General features: G+C 38.7%; 1 protein-coding gene across 3 annotated transcripts in view; it reads right to left on the bottom strand.

The window, feature by feature from the left end:
• Nucleotides 1–18,013, bottom strand: part of Zgrf1 (zinc finger GRF-type containing 1) — an 81,877-nt gene that overhangs the window by 40,792 nt on the left and 23,072 nt on the right. For all 3 annotated transcript variants that reach the window (XM_045143894.1, XM_045143895.1, XM_045143896.1), the window contains 3 exons: nt 13,757–13,830; nt 7,486–7,557; nt 4,299–4,469 (listed from right to left, as the gene is read on the bottom strand). In XM_045143894.1, the coding sequence (XP_044999829.1) occupies nt 4,299–4,469; nt 7,486–7,557; nt 13,757–13,830 (317 nt within the window). The remainder of the gene's footprint in view (nt 1–4,298; nt 4,470–7,485; nt 7,558–13,756; nt 13,831–18,013) is intronic.

Here is an 18,013-nt window from a genome sequence, read left to right as displayed (position 1 = left end):
TTTTTAATGTTTATACCCATACATTAATGTTATTCTCACTTTTTTTTAAGATAGGAACTGATTCTAGCTCAGGCCCAGAACTTGGGAGGCAGAGGTAGAAGGGTCGCTGTGAGTTCAAGGCCAGCCTGAGACCACACAGTGAATCCCAGGTCAGCCTGGGCTAAAATGAGACCCTACCTTGAAAAACAAAACAACAAAAAGAACTATAAGAAAACAGAATACTCCAAAGGCCAGTGGTAAGACCCTATTGCTAAAGACTCCATACGCAGCTGACACGTAAAATGGAATGACATGGCTGGAAGCCAGGAGAGAGTCAGTCCCCAGACAGTCAGCGTGTCTAGTGCCAGAAGGCGCTACATAGGCGACTGGGGGAAGTGACCAAGATCTGTCCAAGCAACACATTGTTTAACCTAAGGAGCAACAATTAACTGGATGTGATACCCACACAAGTGCAATAGTGGTACACAGCCATGGTGAGGAATCAATTGCTCTTGATTTGGCTAACTGATCCACTCAGTGGTACTAGACCCTTAGCTGGAGCTGGGAAACAAGTCAGAACCATACCCAAACACAAGCCCACTCTACAATATCAAGCTACCATCAATCACGGGGTGTAAGAGGGCCTACACCTATCAAACTGTCTATCAAAAAAGTAAGTGTTATCTCAATTTTCTGGGTGCTAACTTACTCTCCGTTGGAGAATCTGCTTCTCTTTTCCAGATAGATGCAGATCCTAAGAAGAGAGCTGCCCCAACATACCTCAGAAGGGGCCCAACTGAAACTAAGGACAACTGGCGAAATAAGCAAGGGTGATGTTTTCCTGTGAACTGGATACCAGCACAAAGGGGAAGGAGATCAATGCAGAGAAAAATCAACTCCTACCAAATCAGAGAGCCAGAGCCTCAGAGGCCCCCAACACCTCAGCACTGAAGCAGACCAAAAATGAACCCAACATGGCTCAGGGAAATCTTGCGGAAGAGGGGGCGGAAAGAATGTCAGAGTTACATGTTGGGTCATGATTTTCAGAGACATTTATCATACTAATAACTGGGGGCTAACTCCACAATGCACAACCCATTTTCAATAACAAGGAGGGTCTAATGGGAGGGGGTAGATCACAGATGAGCCTAAATAATGGTACCAAACTGCCTGTATTTACTGAAAAGAAAACTAATAAATTAAATTAAAAAAAAAATACTGTTAGTACCCGCAGAAAGGAAATCACTTCCCTAAGCTGATTAAATCATATTTAATATATAAATTGTATAATATTCAGTCATAGGAACTAATGAAAATGAATAATTAATTAAAGAAAGTGAACTTTAAGCATAAAAGAAAAGAAAAAAGAAAAAGAAAACAGAATACTGGTTACCAGAGCTTGGGAAGAATGCTGAGGAGATGTGCAGATGGACAGGAGAATAATGTTAACTTCTAATGCTTTATTTATAGCACACTCAGAGAGCTATGGCTGACAATGAATTCAATATGTCAGAATAGCTAGTAAGAGTGATTTTTCCAACACAAAGAAATGGCAAATGTCTAAGGTGACAGATATGCTAGTTATACCCACATCTGATCTTTATACACAGCAAGCATGATTTGAAATATCACACTGAAACTCATTAATATGTACAATATATGTCAATTAAGAATAAAAATATGGGCTGGAGAGATGGCTCAGCAGTTAAATGTACTGGCTTGCACAGCATGATGGCTTGGATTCAATTCTCCAGTACTCACATAAAGCCTGATGCACAGCATGTATCTGGAGTTTGTGTGTGGTGGCAAGAGGCCCTGGCACGCCCATTCTCACTTGCTCACACTCTCTCAAATTAAAAAAATATATATATTTAAGCTGGGCATGGTGGTGCACACCTTTAATCCCAGAACTCAGGAGACAAAAACAGGAGGATCGTCATGAGCTTGATGCCACCCTGAGACTACATAGTGAATTCCAGTTCAGCCTCGGTTACAGTGAGACTCTACCTCGAAAAAAAAAAATTATATATATATATATATATATATATATATATATATATATATATATATGAAACAAAAAATGTGGGCTGGAGAGATGGCTTAGCGGTTAAGCGCTTGCCTGTGAAGCCTAAGGACCCCAGTTCGAGGCTCGGTTCCCCAGGTCCCACGTTAGCCAGATGCACAAGGGGGCGCACGCATCTGGAGTTCGTTTGCAGAGGCTGGAAGCCCTGGCGCGCCTATTCTCTCTCTCTCCCTCTACCTGTCTTTCTCTCTGTGTCTGTCGCTCTCAGATAAATAAATAAAAAATTTAAAAAAAAGAAAAAATGTAACAAAAATGAAATAAGTCCAGGCCCATAAATCAGATACTCAGAATCTGAGGCAAGAGAATCACAAGTTGAGGGTATGTCTGAATTCCAGACTGAGGTCAAGGCCAGCCCAGGTAACTTTTGGAGACCCTATCTAAAAATTGAAAAACAGCAGGGACAGGAAATAGTTCAGTAGTGGAGTACCTACCTAAGCATGGGCAAGGTCCTAGGTTCAATCCCAGGTACTACCAAAAAAATTAATTAGCTAATTAATGAAAATGGGGGATCTAAATGAAGATTTAAAAAATTCTGGAAGTCTTTTTCAAAATGATATAAATATACTTAATATTACTGAACTGTACATCTAAAGTTTGTACTATGGTAAATTTTAATAATACACTTTTGACAGAAGTGACAAAACACGATGTCATGTTTATTTTTTTGCTCTTCTTATGGGCAGCATATAACAAAATGGTGCTTCTTAGAGTGACAGCATCACTGGACCTAATAAAATGCAAAGTATATCTTAGAGTTCACAGAAATCCATATTAGCAATCAGTCTCACTTACTCAAAAAGGCATTTATCCCTCTTGGCAAGCTTAGATTGTTTTTGCTGTAAACATTTTTATATATTCAGGATATATACCATCTAACTATAACTAAAATATGTGAAAATAATTAAAATAGAACAAGCAGACACTGGCTAAATATATATATGTTATGCCCACAAACTGCCAGTAAGTATACTTTTAAATGCTTATACCCATATATTAATGGTAAGCTCACTTATGATTAGAGAAGCTTCTTCTTTCAGATGGCGATGGCTGCTGGGGTGACTCAAAACTCACCATAGTGCTGAGAAGTGACAGAGACGTGTTCCGCACTGAAACATCTCTATCACACCCTTCAAGGCTCAGGGTCCATTGCAAAAGAGGTGACAGAAAGAATGTAAGAGCCAAAGGAGGGGTAGGACTGCTTACAATGCAATCTTCCAGACCCATCCCCCCAAAATGGCCTTGATATTCATAACTTCATAGTGCCTAAAACTACCTACACAAGACCTTCACAATAGGAGAGAAAGATAATGACATCAAAATAAAAGAGAGGCTAATTGGAAGGGGGAAGTTCAGTGGAACATGGATTTAAGAGGGGAGAATGGGAATTATCGTGGTTTTATTGTCTATCCTTCTGGAAGCTGTCTTCCTTTCTTTCTTTCTTCTCTGCTCCCTTTCTTCCTCCCAGGGTCTCAATCTGTAGCCCAGATTAGCAAACAACTTATGTAGATCAGGCTGCACTGGAACTTGTAGTGATGCTCCATTTTGGGATTTTAGGCATGGGTTTTTGTTTGCTTGCTTTGGTTTCATTTTGGTTTTTCAAGATAGGGTCTTGCTCTAGCTCAGGCTGACCTGGAATTCACTATGTTGTCTCAGGATAGCCTTGAACTCAGGGCAATCCTCCTACCTCTGCTTCCCAAGTGCTGGGATTACAGGTGTGTTCCACCACGCCTGGCCCAGAAAGTTTATTTTTCAATATAGAGTACTCTCTATTCTCTTTTCAGACAACATGGAAAATAAGAAACAGAAACCCCACCTTTGATAAAACTAAGAAACAATAATAACTACAAATTACAAGTAATATCAAGGGGACTGGGAATTAGTATAGGCATGGGAACATGGAAAAAATTCAAAACAAAATATCTGAATATAAATATCTAAATATAAAGAGAACAATAAGAAGTAAAATGATTTTCCCTAACTACCACAGAAAGGCCAGAAGGTGGCAGTTACAGGTTCTGATAATAAGAGGACATAATGGTCTCTTACAAACAACTATATGCCAATAAATTGGGAAACCTCATAAAATATTTGTGTGGTTTGGTTTGAGCTATATGCTTCTTGTCAACTTATCCATGTTCTCCTTTTGAATCAGTATTTAACTATAATCTCTTTATAAAATTTAATATTGACATAAATAAAGTGATTTAGCAAAATGCAAGTATAAAAACATTTTTACCTGCAGGCAGCCAGTATGCATAGAAGTGTTAGGCAACTCTGGTTTTGCCATGAAGTTTTCATACTCAATGCTCTTTGGACACAGATTGCAATCTAGCTGTGAGCTGCATCCTCTGACCATGACACCACTTGTAGCTGATCCTTTCACCTGATGTCCTTGAAACTCAACAGGCTACAGGTAAGTTATCAAAATATAAGAACCATGTAAGTATCGACTGGCATATATCCATAATGCATTAACATAGACATTAATATATAACTTTTATTTTCATTAATATTTATCAATAATACTTAATATAATTACCATAGGGGTAATGCTTAAAACCGGAAAAGTTCCTATTATTCTGAAACATATGGTAAAAGTAATAAATTTGAAGTGTATCAGTTTAACTCCATTCAAGTTCAACATTAATGAGTTTTTACTAGTATAAAAGGACAAAGATGATGACCAATTAGGCCAAAGACTTAGTTGCCCCTTTCTCTATGCTTCTACTATATATCACATACATAGTATATATAACATGATACAGTCTAAGCTTGTCACTTTGTTTTATAATGGTTCTCCTGATCTGTACACTGGTGTACTGCAAGCTCCTTGAGGGAAGACCTTTCTGCTCCACCTAGGTATCAGCAGCATTGACATAATATAGTGCTTGGCTACAGGAAACAATTGATGAAAATATAATAGAAAATGAAAGAGCCACATGTGCTGGTGTACACTTTTAATCCCAGCCCTCGGGAGGCAGAGGTAGGATTGCTGGCAGTTCTTGACCAACCTGGAACTAGAGTGAGTTCTAAATCAAGTTGGTTTAGAGTGAGACTTTACCTCAAAAATAAAGGGAGAGAAGAAGGAAGAGGAAAAAGAGAAGGAATGGAAGAAGCACTTTGCTTTGCATAAGGGTTTTATAGACTACAAGGCTTAACTGCTAGAGGGACAGTGGGCTCTCTACATACCAGGAGATTTGTGTCTTATTGCTGTGAGTGCAGAACCTCTGAGAATGATTCCAGTGCAGATTTGCTCCAACACTTTCTTCATTCCCTCAGAATGGTCTGCTTTCGGGTTTCAAATAGCTTTCTCTGCTGCCCCCTTAAGGATTTTATCATTTTTACACCACACAGTGTAACAAAGCCTACCCAGAGTGTGGGAAAATAAGGTATCGTAACAGTCAAAGAAATGTTCATAAAAGATTCATTTGGTTCTAACTGATAAATTATCAAAAAGACAATGATATATAATATTAATATGCTGTTATTCTAGAAAGAAGATTCTAAATCATATTCAAAAGAAAAAATCAAACTTAAATGCCCTATTATATAGAACTTTTACTGCAAAAAAAAAAAAAAAAAAAAAACTTGTGGTGCTCTACCACTGAGCTCCATCCCAGGCCTGAACCCATTATTCTGAGTTTAATTTTTTTTTTTTTTTACATTTTACTTTTAGTTATTTATTTACAAGAGAGAAAGAGAAAGAGAGAAACTATGGGTGTGCCAGGGCCTCTAGCCATAGCAAACAAACTCCAGACACATACACCACCATGTGCATCTGGTTTATGGGTCCTGGAGAATCAAACCTGGGTCCTTCGGCTTTGCAGGTAAGTGTCTAAACCACTAAGCCATCCCTCCAGCCCTAATTTTTACATTTTCTTGGAGAGAGAGAGAATTGGTGCACCAGGGCCTCTACCACTGCAGTTGAACTCCAGATGCTTGTGCCACCTAGTGCACATGTATGGCCTTGTGCTTGCATTATCTTTGTGCATCTAGCTTACATCACATGTGGAGATTGAACATGGGTAGGCTTTGCAGGCAAGCGCCTTAACCACTAAGCCATCTCTTCAACCTTTTTTTTTTTTATTTTATTTTATGGGTGAGAGAGAGAGAAAATTGGCACCCTAGGGCCTCCAGCCACCGCAACTGAACTCCAGACATGTGCACCACCTTGTTCACATGTGCAACCTTGCATTCTTGTGTCACCTGGTGCATCTGGCTTAGGTGGGACCTGGAGAATTGAACATGGTTCCTTAAACTTTTCAGGCAAGCACCTTAACTACTAAGCCATTGTTCTAGCCCTATTCTGAGTTTGAAACATGCTCAGATAAATGAAAACAAGTCATAACTCTTAATATTCTAATCTGGGCCTGGTGCACATGCCTTTAATCCCAGAACTCTGGAGGCTGAGGTAAGAGAATCACCATGCATACAAGGCCAACCTAGGGCTACAGAGTGATACTCTTCCCTGAAAAGAAACCAAACAAAATTCTATATACTTTTGTTTTGATTGATGGAGAATATCCACTCCCAGGGAAGTGGATGCCTTGTCTTCTGTGCTGTCCTGTGGCTCCCTTTCAGAGGTAGGTTGGGATTTTAGGAACACAGTCACTGTTTATAAACCTAACCATTTACATGCTGTTGTCTGTCAGTTATTTTGTTTGTTTGTTTGTTTGTGAGACAAAAGTCTCATTCAGACCAGAAAGGTCTTAAACTTCTTATTCTCCCAACTCTAATTCCCAAGTGCTAGGATTACAAGCATGCACCACCATACATAACATCTCTATTAATTTTTTTGAGAGAGAGAGGGAAGGAGAAAGAGAGAGAATGGGTGCACCAGGGCCTCCAGCCACTGTAAACAAGCTCGAGCTGTGTGTGCCACCTTGGGCATCTGGCTTACATGAGTACTAGGGAATCAAACCTGGTCCTTAGCTTCACAGGTAAGTGCCTTAACCACTAAGCTATCTATCCAGCCCTCTGTTCATTCTTGACGTGGAGTAGGTAGCATACTTAGAGCTTTAGCTATATATATTTTTTTCTATATATATTTAGTCATAAACAGAAGAGTTAAAATAGACAACATGGTGAAGACTATAATCATTTTGTTCACAAAGAGCATGCACTAAGTTCATTCTACATGGCATTGTTTCCAACCCCTAGAACCTTATTTATGTATGGATAGGACATGCATGATTAGCAAACTAGTAGCACAGAAAGGTTCAGGACTAAAGAGGGAGCTAGCAATCATTAGTTTCTCTCATTCTTAAAACCAGGCTAATTTATTGTACTCAATAATTTTCTGCCTATGAAATCTCTGATGTTTGCATAAAATACACACACACACACACACCCAGAGAGAGAGAGAGAGAGAGAGAGAAGGAAGATAGAAGGTTATGCAAATCAGAGTTCTTCACAGATTTTACCTTAGGGCCATAGGATAATTGTTTAGGAATAGCAGCAAGAAAGGCAGTCTCTTCACTTCCCAAGGAAAAGAGCTGGAATAAAATATCAGTAGGTTATCAAAGTATCTATCTAGTTTACTATAACAGTTGCCAGGTAGTTCATAATTTTGTTGGGAAAACACAAACTTAAGGTAAGTTTGTTCTTTGAACATATCCTAGAACTCAGGAGGCAAAAGCAGAAGTACAAGTTTGAAGTCAGCCTGGGCTGCCTAGTGAGTCCCATACTACATACTGAAACTTGTCTCTAAGAATAAATAGAAAAAAGAAAATGCAACTGCTATATCCATCTTGCTTTGCTCTATACATACATGCAAGCCATCCAGAGCATATATATAAGATACTATAACCTCTATACACACACATGCAGAGCATATATATGAGGTACTATGACCAGCATACACACACATCCAAGCTATCAGAGTATATAAGGTATTATGACCTCTATACACACATGTAAGCTATCAGAGCATACACACACACACACACACACACATACATATATATGTGTATATATATGCATATATAAGGTACTATGACAATTTATTTTAAAACTCAGCCCATTATAAAATCCTAAATTCTATTTTTTTTTTTTTTTTTCATTTTTTGAGACAGGTTTCATGTAGCTCAGGCTGGCTTTGGCAGTTCTCACTTTGTATTTAAAGCTGGCCTTGAACTCTTGGTCTTTCTGTCTCTGCCTCCCAAGTGTTGGATTTCAGGCATTCACCACCAAGTCTGGCTTGATTCAATTAATTTTCCATATAGCTTATTTATTTATTTATTTATTTGACAGAGAAAGAGGTAAAGAGAGAGTAAGAGGGAGAGAGGGAGAGAGGGGGAGAGAGAGAAAGAGAGAGAGAGAGAGAGAGAGAGAGAGAGAGAGAGAGAGAGAGAGAGAGGGAGAGAGAGAAGGAGAGAATGGACATGCCAAGGCCTCCAGCCACTGCAAACAAACTCCAGATGTATGTACTTCCTTGTCATCTGGCTTACATGGGTCCTAGAGAATCGAACCAGGGTCCTTTGGCTTTGCTGGCAAATGCCTTAACCACTAAGCCATTTTTTCCAGCTCTGATCCAATTAAAAAAAAAATTTTCATGTATTTACTTATTTTGAGAGAGAGGGAGAAGCAGATAGAGAGAGAGAGTATAGGCACACCAGTGCCTCCAGCCACTATAAATGAACTCAAGAAGCATGTGCCACCATGTGCACCTGGCTTATGTGGGTTCTGGGGAGTTGAACCTGGATCTTTAGGCTTCACAGGAAAGTACCTTAACTGCTAAGCTACTTTCCCAGCCACATTTTAAAATATATATATTTTATTTATTTATTCATCAAAGAAAGAGAGAATAGGTGTGCAGGGCCTCTCTACCCATTGCAAACAAACTCCAGATGCAAGCACCACTTTATGCAGCTGACTTTATTTGGGCACTGGGGAATCAAACCTGATTATTAGGCACTGCAAGCAAGTACCTTAACCACAGAGCCATCTCTCCAGTTCCTGGATCCAAAATTTTAAATATTCTTATTATTTGGCTAGAGAGATGGCTTAGTGGTTAAGGCACTTGACTGCAAAACCTAAGAATTCATGCTCGAATCTCCAGGTCCCACAATAGACAGATGCAGCGATGCAAGTGCACAATTCGCATATGTACACAAGGGGGCACAAGCATCTGGAGTTCGTTCACAGCAGCTGAAGCTGGTACATCCATTCTCTCTTTCGCTCCCTCTTTCTCTCTCAAAATAAATAATAATAATAATAACAAATTCTTATTAGTTGCAGGCTCAGAAAGAAAGAGCTAGGGTATGGACCTTTTGCCACTGCACCTGGCTTTACATGGCTTTGGGGAAACTGAACCCAGGCCAGCAGGCTTTGCAAGCAAGTACCTTTAACAGCAGGGCCATCTTCCCAGTCTAATTCTAAATTTTTAATTGCTTCTTGTGTTTGATTTTTTTCAAGGTACTTGATAACTTTTTTGAAAACTTAAGCTCACTCTAGCCCAGGCTAACCTGGAAATCATTCTGGAGCTCCAGGCTGGCCTTAAACTCACAGCTATCCTCTACCACACATGAGATTTCTGATCAGTTTTTAAATGAACTTATTTGAGAGAGAATGGGTACATCAGGGCCTCCAGCCACTGCAAATGAACTCCAGATGCATGTACCACCTTGTGCATCTGGCTTATGTGAGTCCTGGGGAATCAAACCTGAGTCCTTAGACTTTACAGGCAAGTGCCTTAACCACTAAGTCATCTCTCTGGCCCTTGGTTCATTCTTGATGTGGAGTAGAAATCATACTTGGAGCTTTGGCTATATATGTATTTTTATATATTCAATCATAAATAGAAGAATTTGAGTAGACTACATGGGGGATAATAGGGTCACAAGTCAAGTGCCTCCTCTAGAGTGGGCTCAAGTTCAGCCTGGAAACTTAGTGAGATCTTAACTCAAAAAAAAAAAAAATTAAAACTAAAATTAAAATAGAGGTTCAAGGATATAATCCAGTGGTAGAGTAATTGCCTAACATGCACAATAATCTAGACTCAATCCCCAGTACCGCCAAAAAATGAATTCAACCACAGACTTAAGTTCTGTGTGTGTGTTTAAAAAATACAGAAAGGCTGGGGTATGGTGGTGCATATCTATAATCCCAGCACTCAGGAGGTAGAGGTAGGAGAATTACTGTGAGTTCAAGACCAGCCTGGGACTACAAAGTAAGTTCCAGGTCAACATGGACTAAAGTGAGACCCTACCTTGGGAAAAAAAAAAAAAAAAAAAGTACTGTCAGTCCTCATTCATGTGCTAGAAAAGTCAGTATGCGTACACACAAAAGTAAACTTACCATGCGAAAAAAAATAACATGAATATTATTTTCTTTAAAATATGAATGGTTTCAGGGGGTGGGAGATCACTCAGCAGTTAAAGGTGTTTGCCTGCAGATCCTTAAAAGCCTGAGCTCAGTTCTACAGTACTCACATAAAGCCAGATGCACAAAGTGGAGCATACATCTGGAGTTCATTTTTAATGGCTAGAGGCCGTGGCATCCCCCATCTTTCCCCCACCCATTTCTCTCTGCTTGCAGACATCTCTCCAGTCCCCCAAATTAACTTTTTGGTAAAGGATATGTTATTCCACTAAATCATATTGATCATACAGGGCACATGTATACATTAGATATAAGACAAGTAAAATATAATTAACAACAAATGAGTTTCAAACTGACAATATATAATGCAAAGTTAAAATGTTATGACATTAAAAGTTCCTCCAAACTATGCAAATGGTTTTTGGTTACTTTATAACTTAAAAGGCTTGCAAAGACTGAAGTGGTTCATTTGGTTTAAACTCCTGGCCATTTAGCAACTTAGAAATAGAAAATTAATATAAATACAACACTTTGGGGGGGGGGTTCAAGTTAGAGTTTTACACTACTCCAGGTTACCTGAAACTCACTATGTAGTCTTAGGGTGGCTTTGAACTCATGGCAGTCCTCCTATCTCTGCCTCCTGAGTGCTGGGATTAAAGGTGTGCACCACTACACCAGACAAAGGCAATAATTTTTTAAAAATATTTTATTTATTTATTGGAGAGAGAGGGGCAGAGAGAGAGAGAGAAAGAGAAAGAGTATGGGTGTGCCAGGGCCTCTAGCCACTGCAAACAAATTCCAGAGGCATGCACCATCTTGTGCATCTGGCTGGCTTTGCATGGATACTGGGGAATCAAACCTGGGTCCTTTGGCTTTGCAGGCAAACACCTTAACCATTAAGCCATCTCTCCAGCCCCAGGCAAAAACTTTTTATACAGGAAAAATATGTAATTCAATTAGGCATAAGAAACAGAAGAATATTACTAATAAGAAATAAAACCTCAAATAGTGGTAAAATAGTGTTTTTACTTAGCAAGTCCTTAAAATGTCCTTCACAGTAAATGAAGTAAAATAAATATTCTAATTATACATCAATAATTTTAGATATGATAATATTAAGAACATAAGGAATTAGTTCCTACTCTTTCAAGTATTTCTACTTTTAGGAATAAAACAAATTCAAGGAAAGAACTTAAAACGCAAAACTGATTTATGTGGCAAACCAATTATTGAAGTATTCATAATAGCAAAATGCCGGAAATCATCTAAATGTCAAAAATAAGGAACTCTTTGTTCAAAGCATAGAAAAGGGTTGTTGGTGGCCCTTAAAAGGTAATTTTAAGGGCTGGTGAGATGGCTTAGCAGTTAACGTGCTTGCCTGCAAAACCTAAGGATCCAGATCCCATGGAAGCCAGATACACAAAGGTGAGGCAAGCACAAAGTTGCACAGGCCCACTAGGTGGTACAAGTGTCCGGAGTTTGATTGCAATGGCTGAGGGCCTGGTGCGCCAATTCTGTCTCTCTTGCTTGCTCACTCTCTAAAAAAAAAAAAAAAAAAAGAAAATGAAAACTTATTGTTTAAAAAGGTAAATATAAGAAGAAGTAACAATGTTAAGGAGAAAGGCTATTATTTATATATATCAATTTAATAGTATTTTTCACAAAGGCACCAGAAAAGCTAGAAAAGTTAATAATCATATCTGAGAGGTAGTCTAAGTTATTTTTTTCTGCACTCTTCTTTTTTTAAGAAATATATTTATTTATTTGAAGAGAATAAGTATGGGCATGGCCTGGGCCTTTTGCCACTGTAAACAGACTTTAGGTGAGTACTGGGAAATTGAAACCTGGGTCACAGATTTTGCAATCAAGCAAGTGCCTTTAACCATTGGGCCATCACCAGAGCCCTCCACTCTTTTCCACATTTAATAAAGAAGCTAAACATGGTGGCACATGCCTATAATTCAAGGCCAGTGTGGATTGCCCAGGGAAAGTCTCCCTCACGAAAGGAAGCAAGGTGAGAAATCAGGAAGGCAGGAAGAAAGGGTGCTTATGAGGAAGATAAAGACACAACTGAAGCATTTCACTTTATTTTCTCCCAAACACATCTGCTGGAAAAAGCAGTGCCATAAAATGAGAACTGTCCCTCCAAAACTGCTAACAATCGCCACTGAGAAACACTATGTGATTTATTCTAGAATACAAACTCATCCTAATTACTATTTCTGAAACTGCTGTTATGGGTCCCAAAATGTCCAAGCTACTCTAGAATACCTCAGTAACTACACAGGCTCCAGGGTGTTGGAAATGTAGCATCACATGTCATTTGTTAAAACAGGAAAGGAACTAGCTCAAGCACAATTTCAACATCAGATCTCACTACATTTCTTTTGGGGAGGAAGAGATGTGGATGTGTGAATATACATGCATGTGAATGGGTATGAGTGGGTATGAGTGGGAGTGAGTGGAGATCAAAGGACAACTTTTGGGTTGATCCTCACCTTCCACCTCAGGGTGTCTTGTTTTCCCTTCTTGTTCACTGCTATGATCTCCAAGACAGCTGATCTGCAGGCTTCTAGGAATTTCTCTACCTCCTATCTCACCAGTAGCATACTGGAATTACAGAAGCCTACCCTGGCTTCCAGCTTTTACATGGCATTTGGGGATCTAAATTTGGGTATTCAGACTTGAGTGGCCAGCAGTTTATCTGCTAAGCAATCTCCCCAGCCGTACATTTATTTCAATATTATCCTATCTGTTTGTTTTGAGACTGGATCTCACTATGTAGTACTGACTGCCATGGAACTAGTGATACAGACCAAGCCAGCCTCAAACTTACAGGCATACTCCTGCCTCTGCCTTCAGAGTGTGGAGACTATAGAACAGCTGACATTTTTGTGAAACTGAAATGAGGAATAATGGCGGGGGAGGTGTCATCTATTCAGAGGTTTTAAAAGTGTGTAGTGTCCAACAAGGGCATATATTCCATTAGTGCCTCTATTTATTTAAAAACAAAATGCTAAGCTGCTACACTATACATACTTATTGTTTAATACTAGTATATAATAACTAGAATTGCTATGCATTTCTTTTGGCCAGGAATATGATGAAAAATTACTGAAATACGAGAAATATTGAACCAAGACAGTTTGGGACTTTCTGATTATTATTATTCAACTATAAACTACAGAATATCCATATCAATATAAAACCATATTTCAAGAAATATATAAATTCAGAAATGAAGACAACAGAAGGTAATAGGAGAATAAATATGACCAATGTACATGATATGCTTATATGAAAATAAAATGAAATCAATTGTCTTGTAGAAAGAATATATACTAATTTTGAAAAAGAGAGATAAATATATACCTGTTGAGAATCCTGATTCAGATGAGGAGACTTTGGTACTGCTGGTGAAACTACTGTAGTGAATGGTTTCCTAGCTGTAATAGGAAAAAAACAAAACAAAACAAAACAAAACAAAACAAAACAAAAAAAACTTATTTATTTCATGTATAGTAATACTATAAAAAGCCTTAACTTTATTTCCAAAACTGAAAAAAACAATGAATATAACTTAGACATTAAGACCAATAAGGCTCTAATAATTCAATAATAATGCTGTAATAATTGTTTAATTTGTACTGGGTAAGGATTCACACACTGCCCTCTGTAGGTTGGTACAGTTTTATGAAAAAAAAATTAATATTTAGAATGAAAGCCTTCTTAGTTACTAAGCCAATGTCATAGAAGGAATTTCTTTTTGTGTTTTTTTGCCAACTAAGTAAAAAACAAATAGAATACTAAGCTAACAGCTCAAAATTAAGAATGACAATAATGATTAACCAACTGATAAAAACAATTATACTATTACAATGTGCAATTACAGAAAAGGAAAAGGTACCTAGTGCTATTTGTAAGGCCACCTTAAATCCACCTGACTACAGCTTGGGAAAGGTTTTATTTATTCTCAAACTATTTCATACAAAAAAGTTTTTATTTATTCACAGAATGTTTAGTGGGGGTTGTTTGTATGTTTTGCTTGTTTGGTGTGCATTTGTATGAATAAGGTTTGTGGTGGGGAGTGCCAGATAACCACCTCAAGTATCACCCTCAGGTATGCCATCTTCCTCTCCTCCCTCCCCCACCAAGGTAGTGTTCCTCTCTAGTCCAGGCCAACCTGGAATTCACTATGTACTCTCAGGGTGGCCTCGAATTCAAAGGGACCCTCCTACCACTCTGCCACCCGATTGCTGGGATTAAAGCTGTATGCCACCACGCCAGGCCAATCTTCCTCTTTTTGAGAAAGGGTTTCTCACTGACCTGGAGCGTTATCAATAAGGCTAGAGGCAGATTAGTAAACTGCAGGAATCTGCCTGTCTCTGCTTCCCAGTGCTGAGATAACAGGTGTGTGCCACAACTTACAAACTCAAGTCCTCATGCTTTCAAATCAAGCACTTTACCAGCTGAGCTATTTCCCCAGTCCCTTCAGTGGTTAGTTTTAAGCAGTGTCCAGCACTGTGGAAATAGCAGTGAACAAGACAAATAAAATTCCTTAAGAAAGGAAGAACACAGAAACCAGACACAGAATTAAACCAGATCGTGATACAAACAGGTGTCACATGGAAAGGTGATGTAATAGAGTATAATTTTACACAGGGTGATATGGAAGGGTCTCTCGTGGGATATAAGCTGAGATCTGAAGAGATCAGCTATGCTAGGGCTACAGATGTTCAAGGGAAAATGAAAGCAAAAACAAGGAGTATGAAGCAGGAAAGTTGGCAGAATGGAAAGGGCAGGGTGCTAATCACACCACCTCACAGGGTGTCCATTTAAAAACAGAATTTTGGGGGGCTGGGGAAATGGCTCAACAGTTAAAGACACTTGCTTAAAAAATCTACAAGACTGAGTTTGATTCCCCAGTACCCACATAAAGCCAGATGCACAAAGTGGTGTATGTGTCTGAAGATTATGTATAGTGGCAAGAGGCTCTGGTGTGTCCATTCTCTTTCACAAATACTAAAAATATCTTAAATACTTTTATTATTTATTCACAAGCAGAGAGATAGAATGAGAGAGAAAATGGAAGTGCCAGGGCCTCTTGCCACTATAAACAAAGTCTAGATGCATGTGCCACTTTGTGTATTTGACTTTATGTAGGTATTAGGGAGTCAAATCCAGGCCGCCAGGTTTTGAAAGCAAGCACCTTTAACCACCAAGACATTGCTCCAGTCCCAAGAAATATTTTAAAAATAGAACTTTTTAAGCTGGGACTGTTAGCTAATGCCTCTAATCCCAGCACTCATGAGGCTAATCACTATGAGTTCATACTCAGCTTGGGCTATAGAGTTGAATTCTAGGTCAGAGTGGGTTAGAGTGTGATGCTGCTTCAAAAAAACAAATTTAAAAATAATAAATATAGGGCTGGAGAGATGGCTTAGTGGTTAAGGCATTTACCTGCAAAGCCAGAGGATCCTGGTTCAACTTTCAGGACCCACGTAAGCCAGATGCACAAAGGAGTGCAACGCATCTGGAGTTCGTTTGCAGTGACTGGAGGCCCTGGTGTGCCCATTCTGTCTCTCTCTCTCTCTCTGCCTCTTTCTCATTCTCAAATAAATAAATACAATGTATTTAAAATAATAACTAGAAATCCAGGTATGATGGTACATGCCTTTAATCCCAGCACTCGAGAGACAGGGGTAGGAGGATTACAGTGAGTGGTGCAAGGCCACCTGGAGACTACATAGTGAATTCTAGGTCAGCCTGAGCTAGAATGAGACTCTACCTCGAAAAAACAATAATAATAAATATAAAAAAGAATGATAAGATTTTTTTCAGGTTGGAGACATAACTCAGTAGTAGAGCATTGGTCTAGCATATGAGAGCCTGGGTTCAATCCACAGCACTGTAAAATACTGTGTAAATATACACATGACATATACACACACATAGCATCCTTTTATCTTGAATCTATTTTTCTTTTTATTTTGTTTTTTCGAGGTAGGATTTCACTCTAGCTCAGGCTGACCTGGACTTCACTAGGTAGTCTCAGGGTGGTCTCAAACTCAGCAATCCTCCTACCTCTACCTCCCAAGTGCTGGGATTAAAAGTGTGCACCACCATGCATGGCATTGGGCCTATTTTTCTTGAACATACATTCACTAATCTTTTTCTTCTAAAGTTACAAGATTTTAATTTTAAAGTCATTATTATTCTGAAAGCAATTATGTCTGGTATAAAATAGCCATTTGAGTAACTGTTATGTCTGGTTTCATTATTTTCTTGCTAAAGAATAAAATGATACTACTTCTTAAAATAATTTTTTAATCTTTTTTTGTTTGTTTTTTCAAGGTAGGGTTTCACTTTAGTCCAGGCTGACCTGGAATTCACCATGTAGTCTCATGGTGGCCTCGAACTCATGGTGATCCTCCTACCTCTGCCTCCTGAGTGCTGGGATTAAAGGCATACACTACCACACCCAAACAAAAATAATTTTTTAAAGGAACTAGATATAAATTAACTTTTTTCTTTTACTACTTTTGTTCAAATATGAAATTCTAAATTCATATTTCTAAATGATATTCACTCCTCTCACAAAAGCTTTAGCAAACTGGAGATATATATTATTATTTCCATATTACAAGTTGGAGGTAAAATTTCTTCTCTTACTTTGTATTAAATCCATGAAATTATTAGTTGTATCTCAACAGATTCAGTTCAACTTAATTATTTTGGGGGAGGGGTCCATATGCATATGCCCATATCCATATGTATGAACACATACAATAAATGCAAGTGAACATAAATGTGTGTGCATGGACACATGGAGACCAATGGAGTCTCCATCCAGTGTTTTCCTCAATTACTGTCCACCTAACTTTTTCAAACAGAGTTTTTCCCTGAACCTGGAGCTCACTAATTCAGCTGGACTAGCTAGCCCCAGGAATCATCTTGTCTGCCTTGCCAGTGCGTGGATTACAGGAAGGCCCCACTGCAGCCATGCACTACTGCAGATCCATATTCAAGTCTTCTTGCTTGAGCAGCAAGTACTCTGCCAACTGAGCCATCTCCATAGCCCTCAACTTAACACTTAAAAATATATACCTATTTATTTGCCAGCAGAGAGAGATAGAGAAGGGAGACAGAGAAAATGAGTATGCCAGAGTTTCCAGCTTCTATGTACTTCAGATGCATGCCACACGTTTTACATCTGTCTTTACATGGATCAACTCTGGATCATTAGGCTTTGCAGGGAAGTGCTTTAACCATTGGGCCATCTCCCTAGTCCCAACTTAATACTTAAAAAAAAAATTATATCAAGACTCAATACTCACTGCATATTCCCAACAATACAATATTCTGCCTCATTTTAACTTATTTTGCAAACAAAGGTAGGTAGGTAGATGATAGATAGATAGATAGATAGATAGATAGATAGATAGATAGATACTTTTTTTTTTTTTTTTGAAGTAGGGTCTCAGACTCTAGCTCAGGCTGACCTGGAATAAACTCTGTAGTCCCAGACTGGCATCAAAGTCACAGTAATCCTCCTGTTTTAGCCTCCCAAATGCTTAGATTAAAGGTATGCACTACCATTCCAGGCCAATATTTTTTAGTCTATGTGGT

Source organism: Jaculus jaculus, chromosome 2, assembly GCF_020740685.1.
Source record: "Jaculus jaculus isolate mJacJac1 chromosome 2, mJacJac1.mat.Y.cur, whole genome shotgun sequence".
Classification (NCBI taxonomy): domain Eukaryota; kingdom Metazoa; phylum Chordata; class Mammalia; order Rodentia; family Dipodidae; genus Jaculus; species Jaculus jaculus.
The sequence above is the reverse complement of the archived record's forward strand: the minus strand, read 5'-3'. Positions and strand labels throughout refer to the sequence as shown.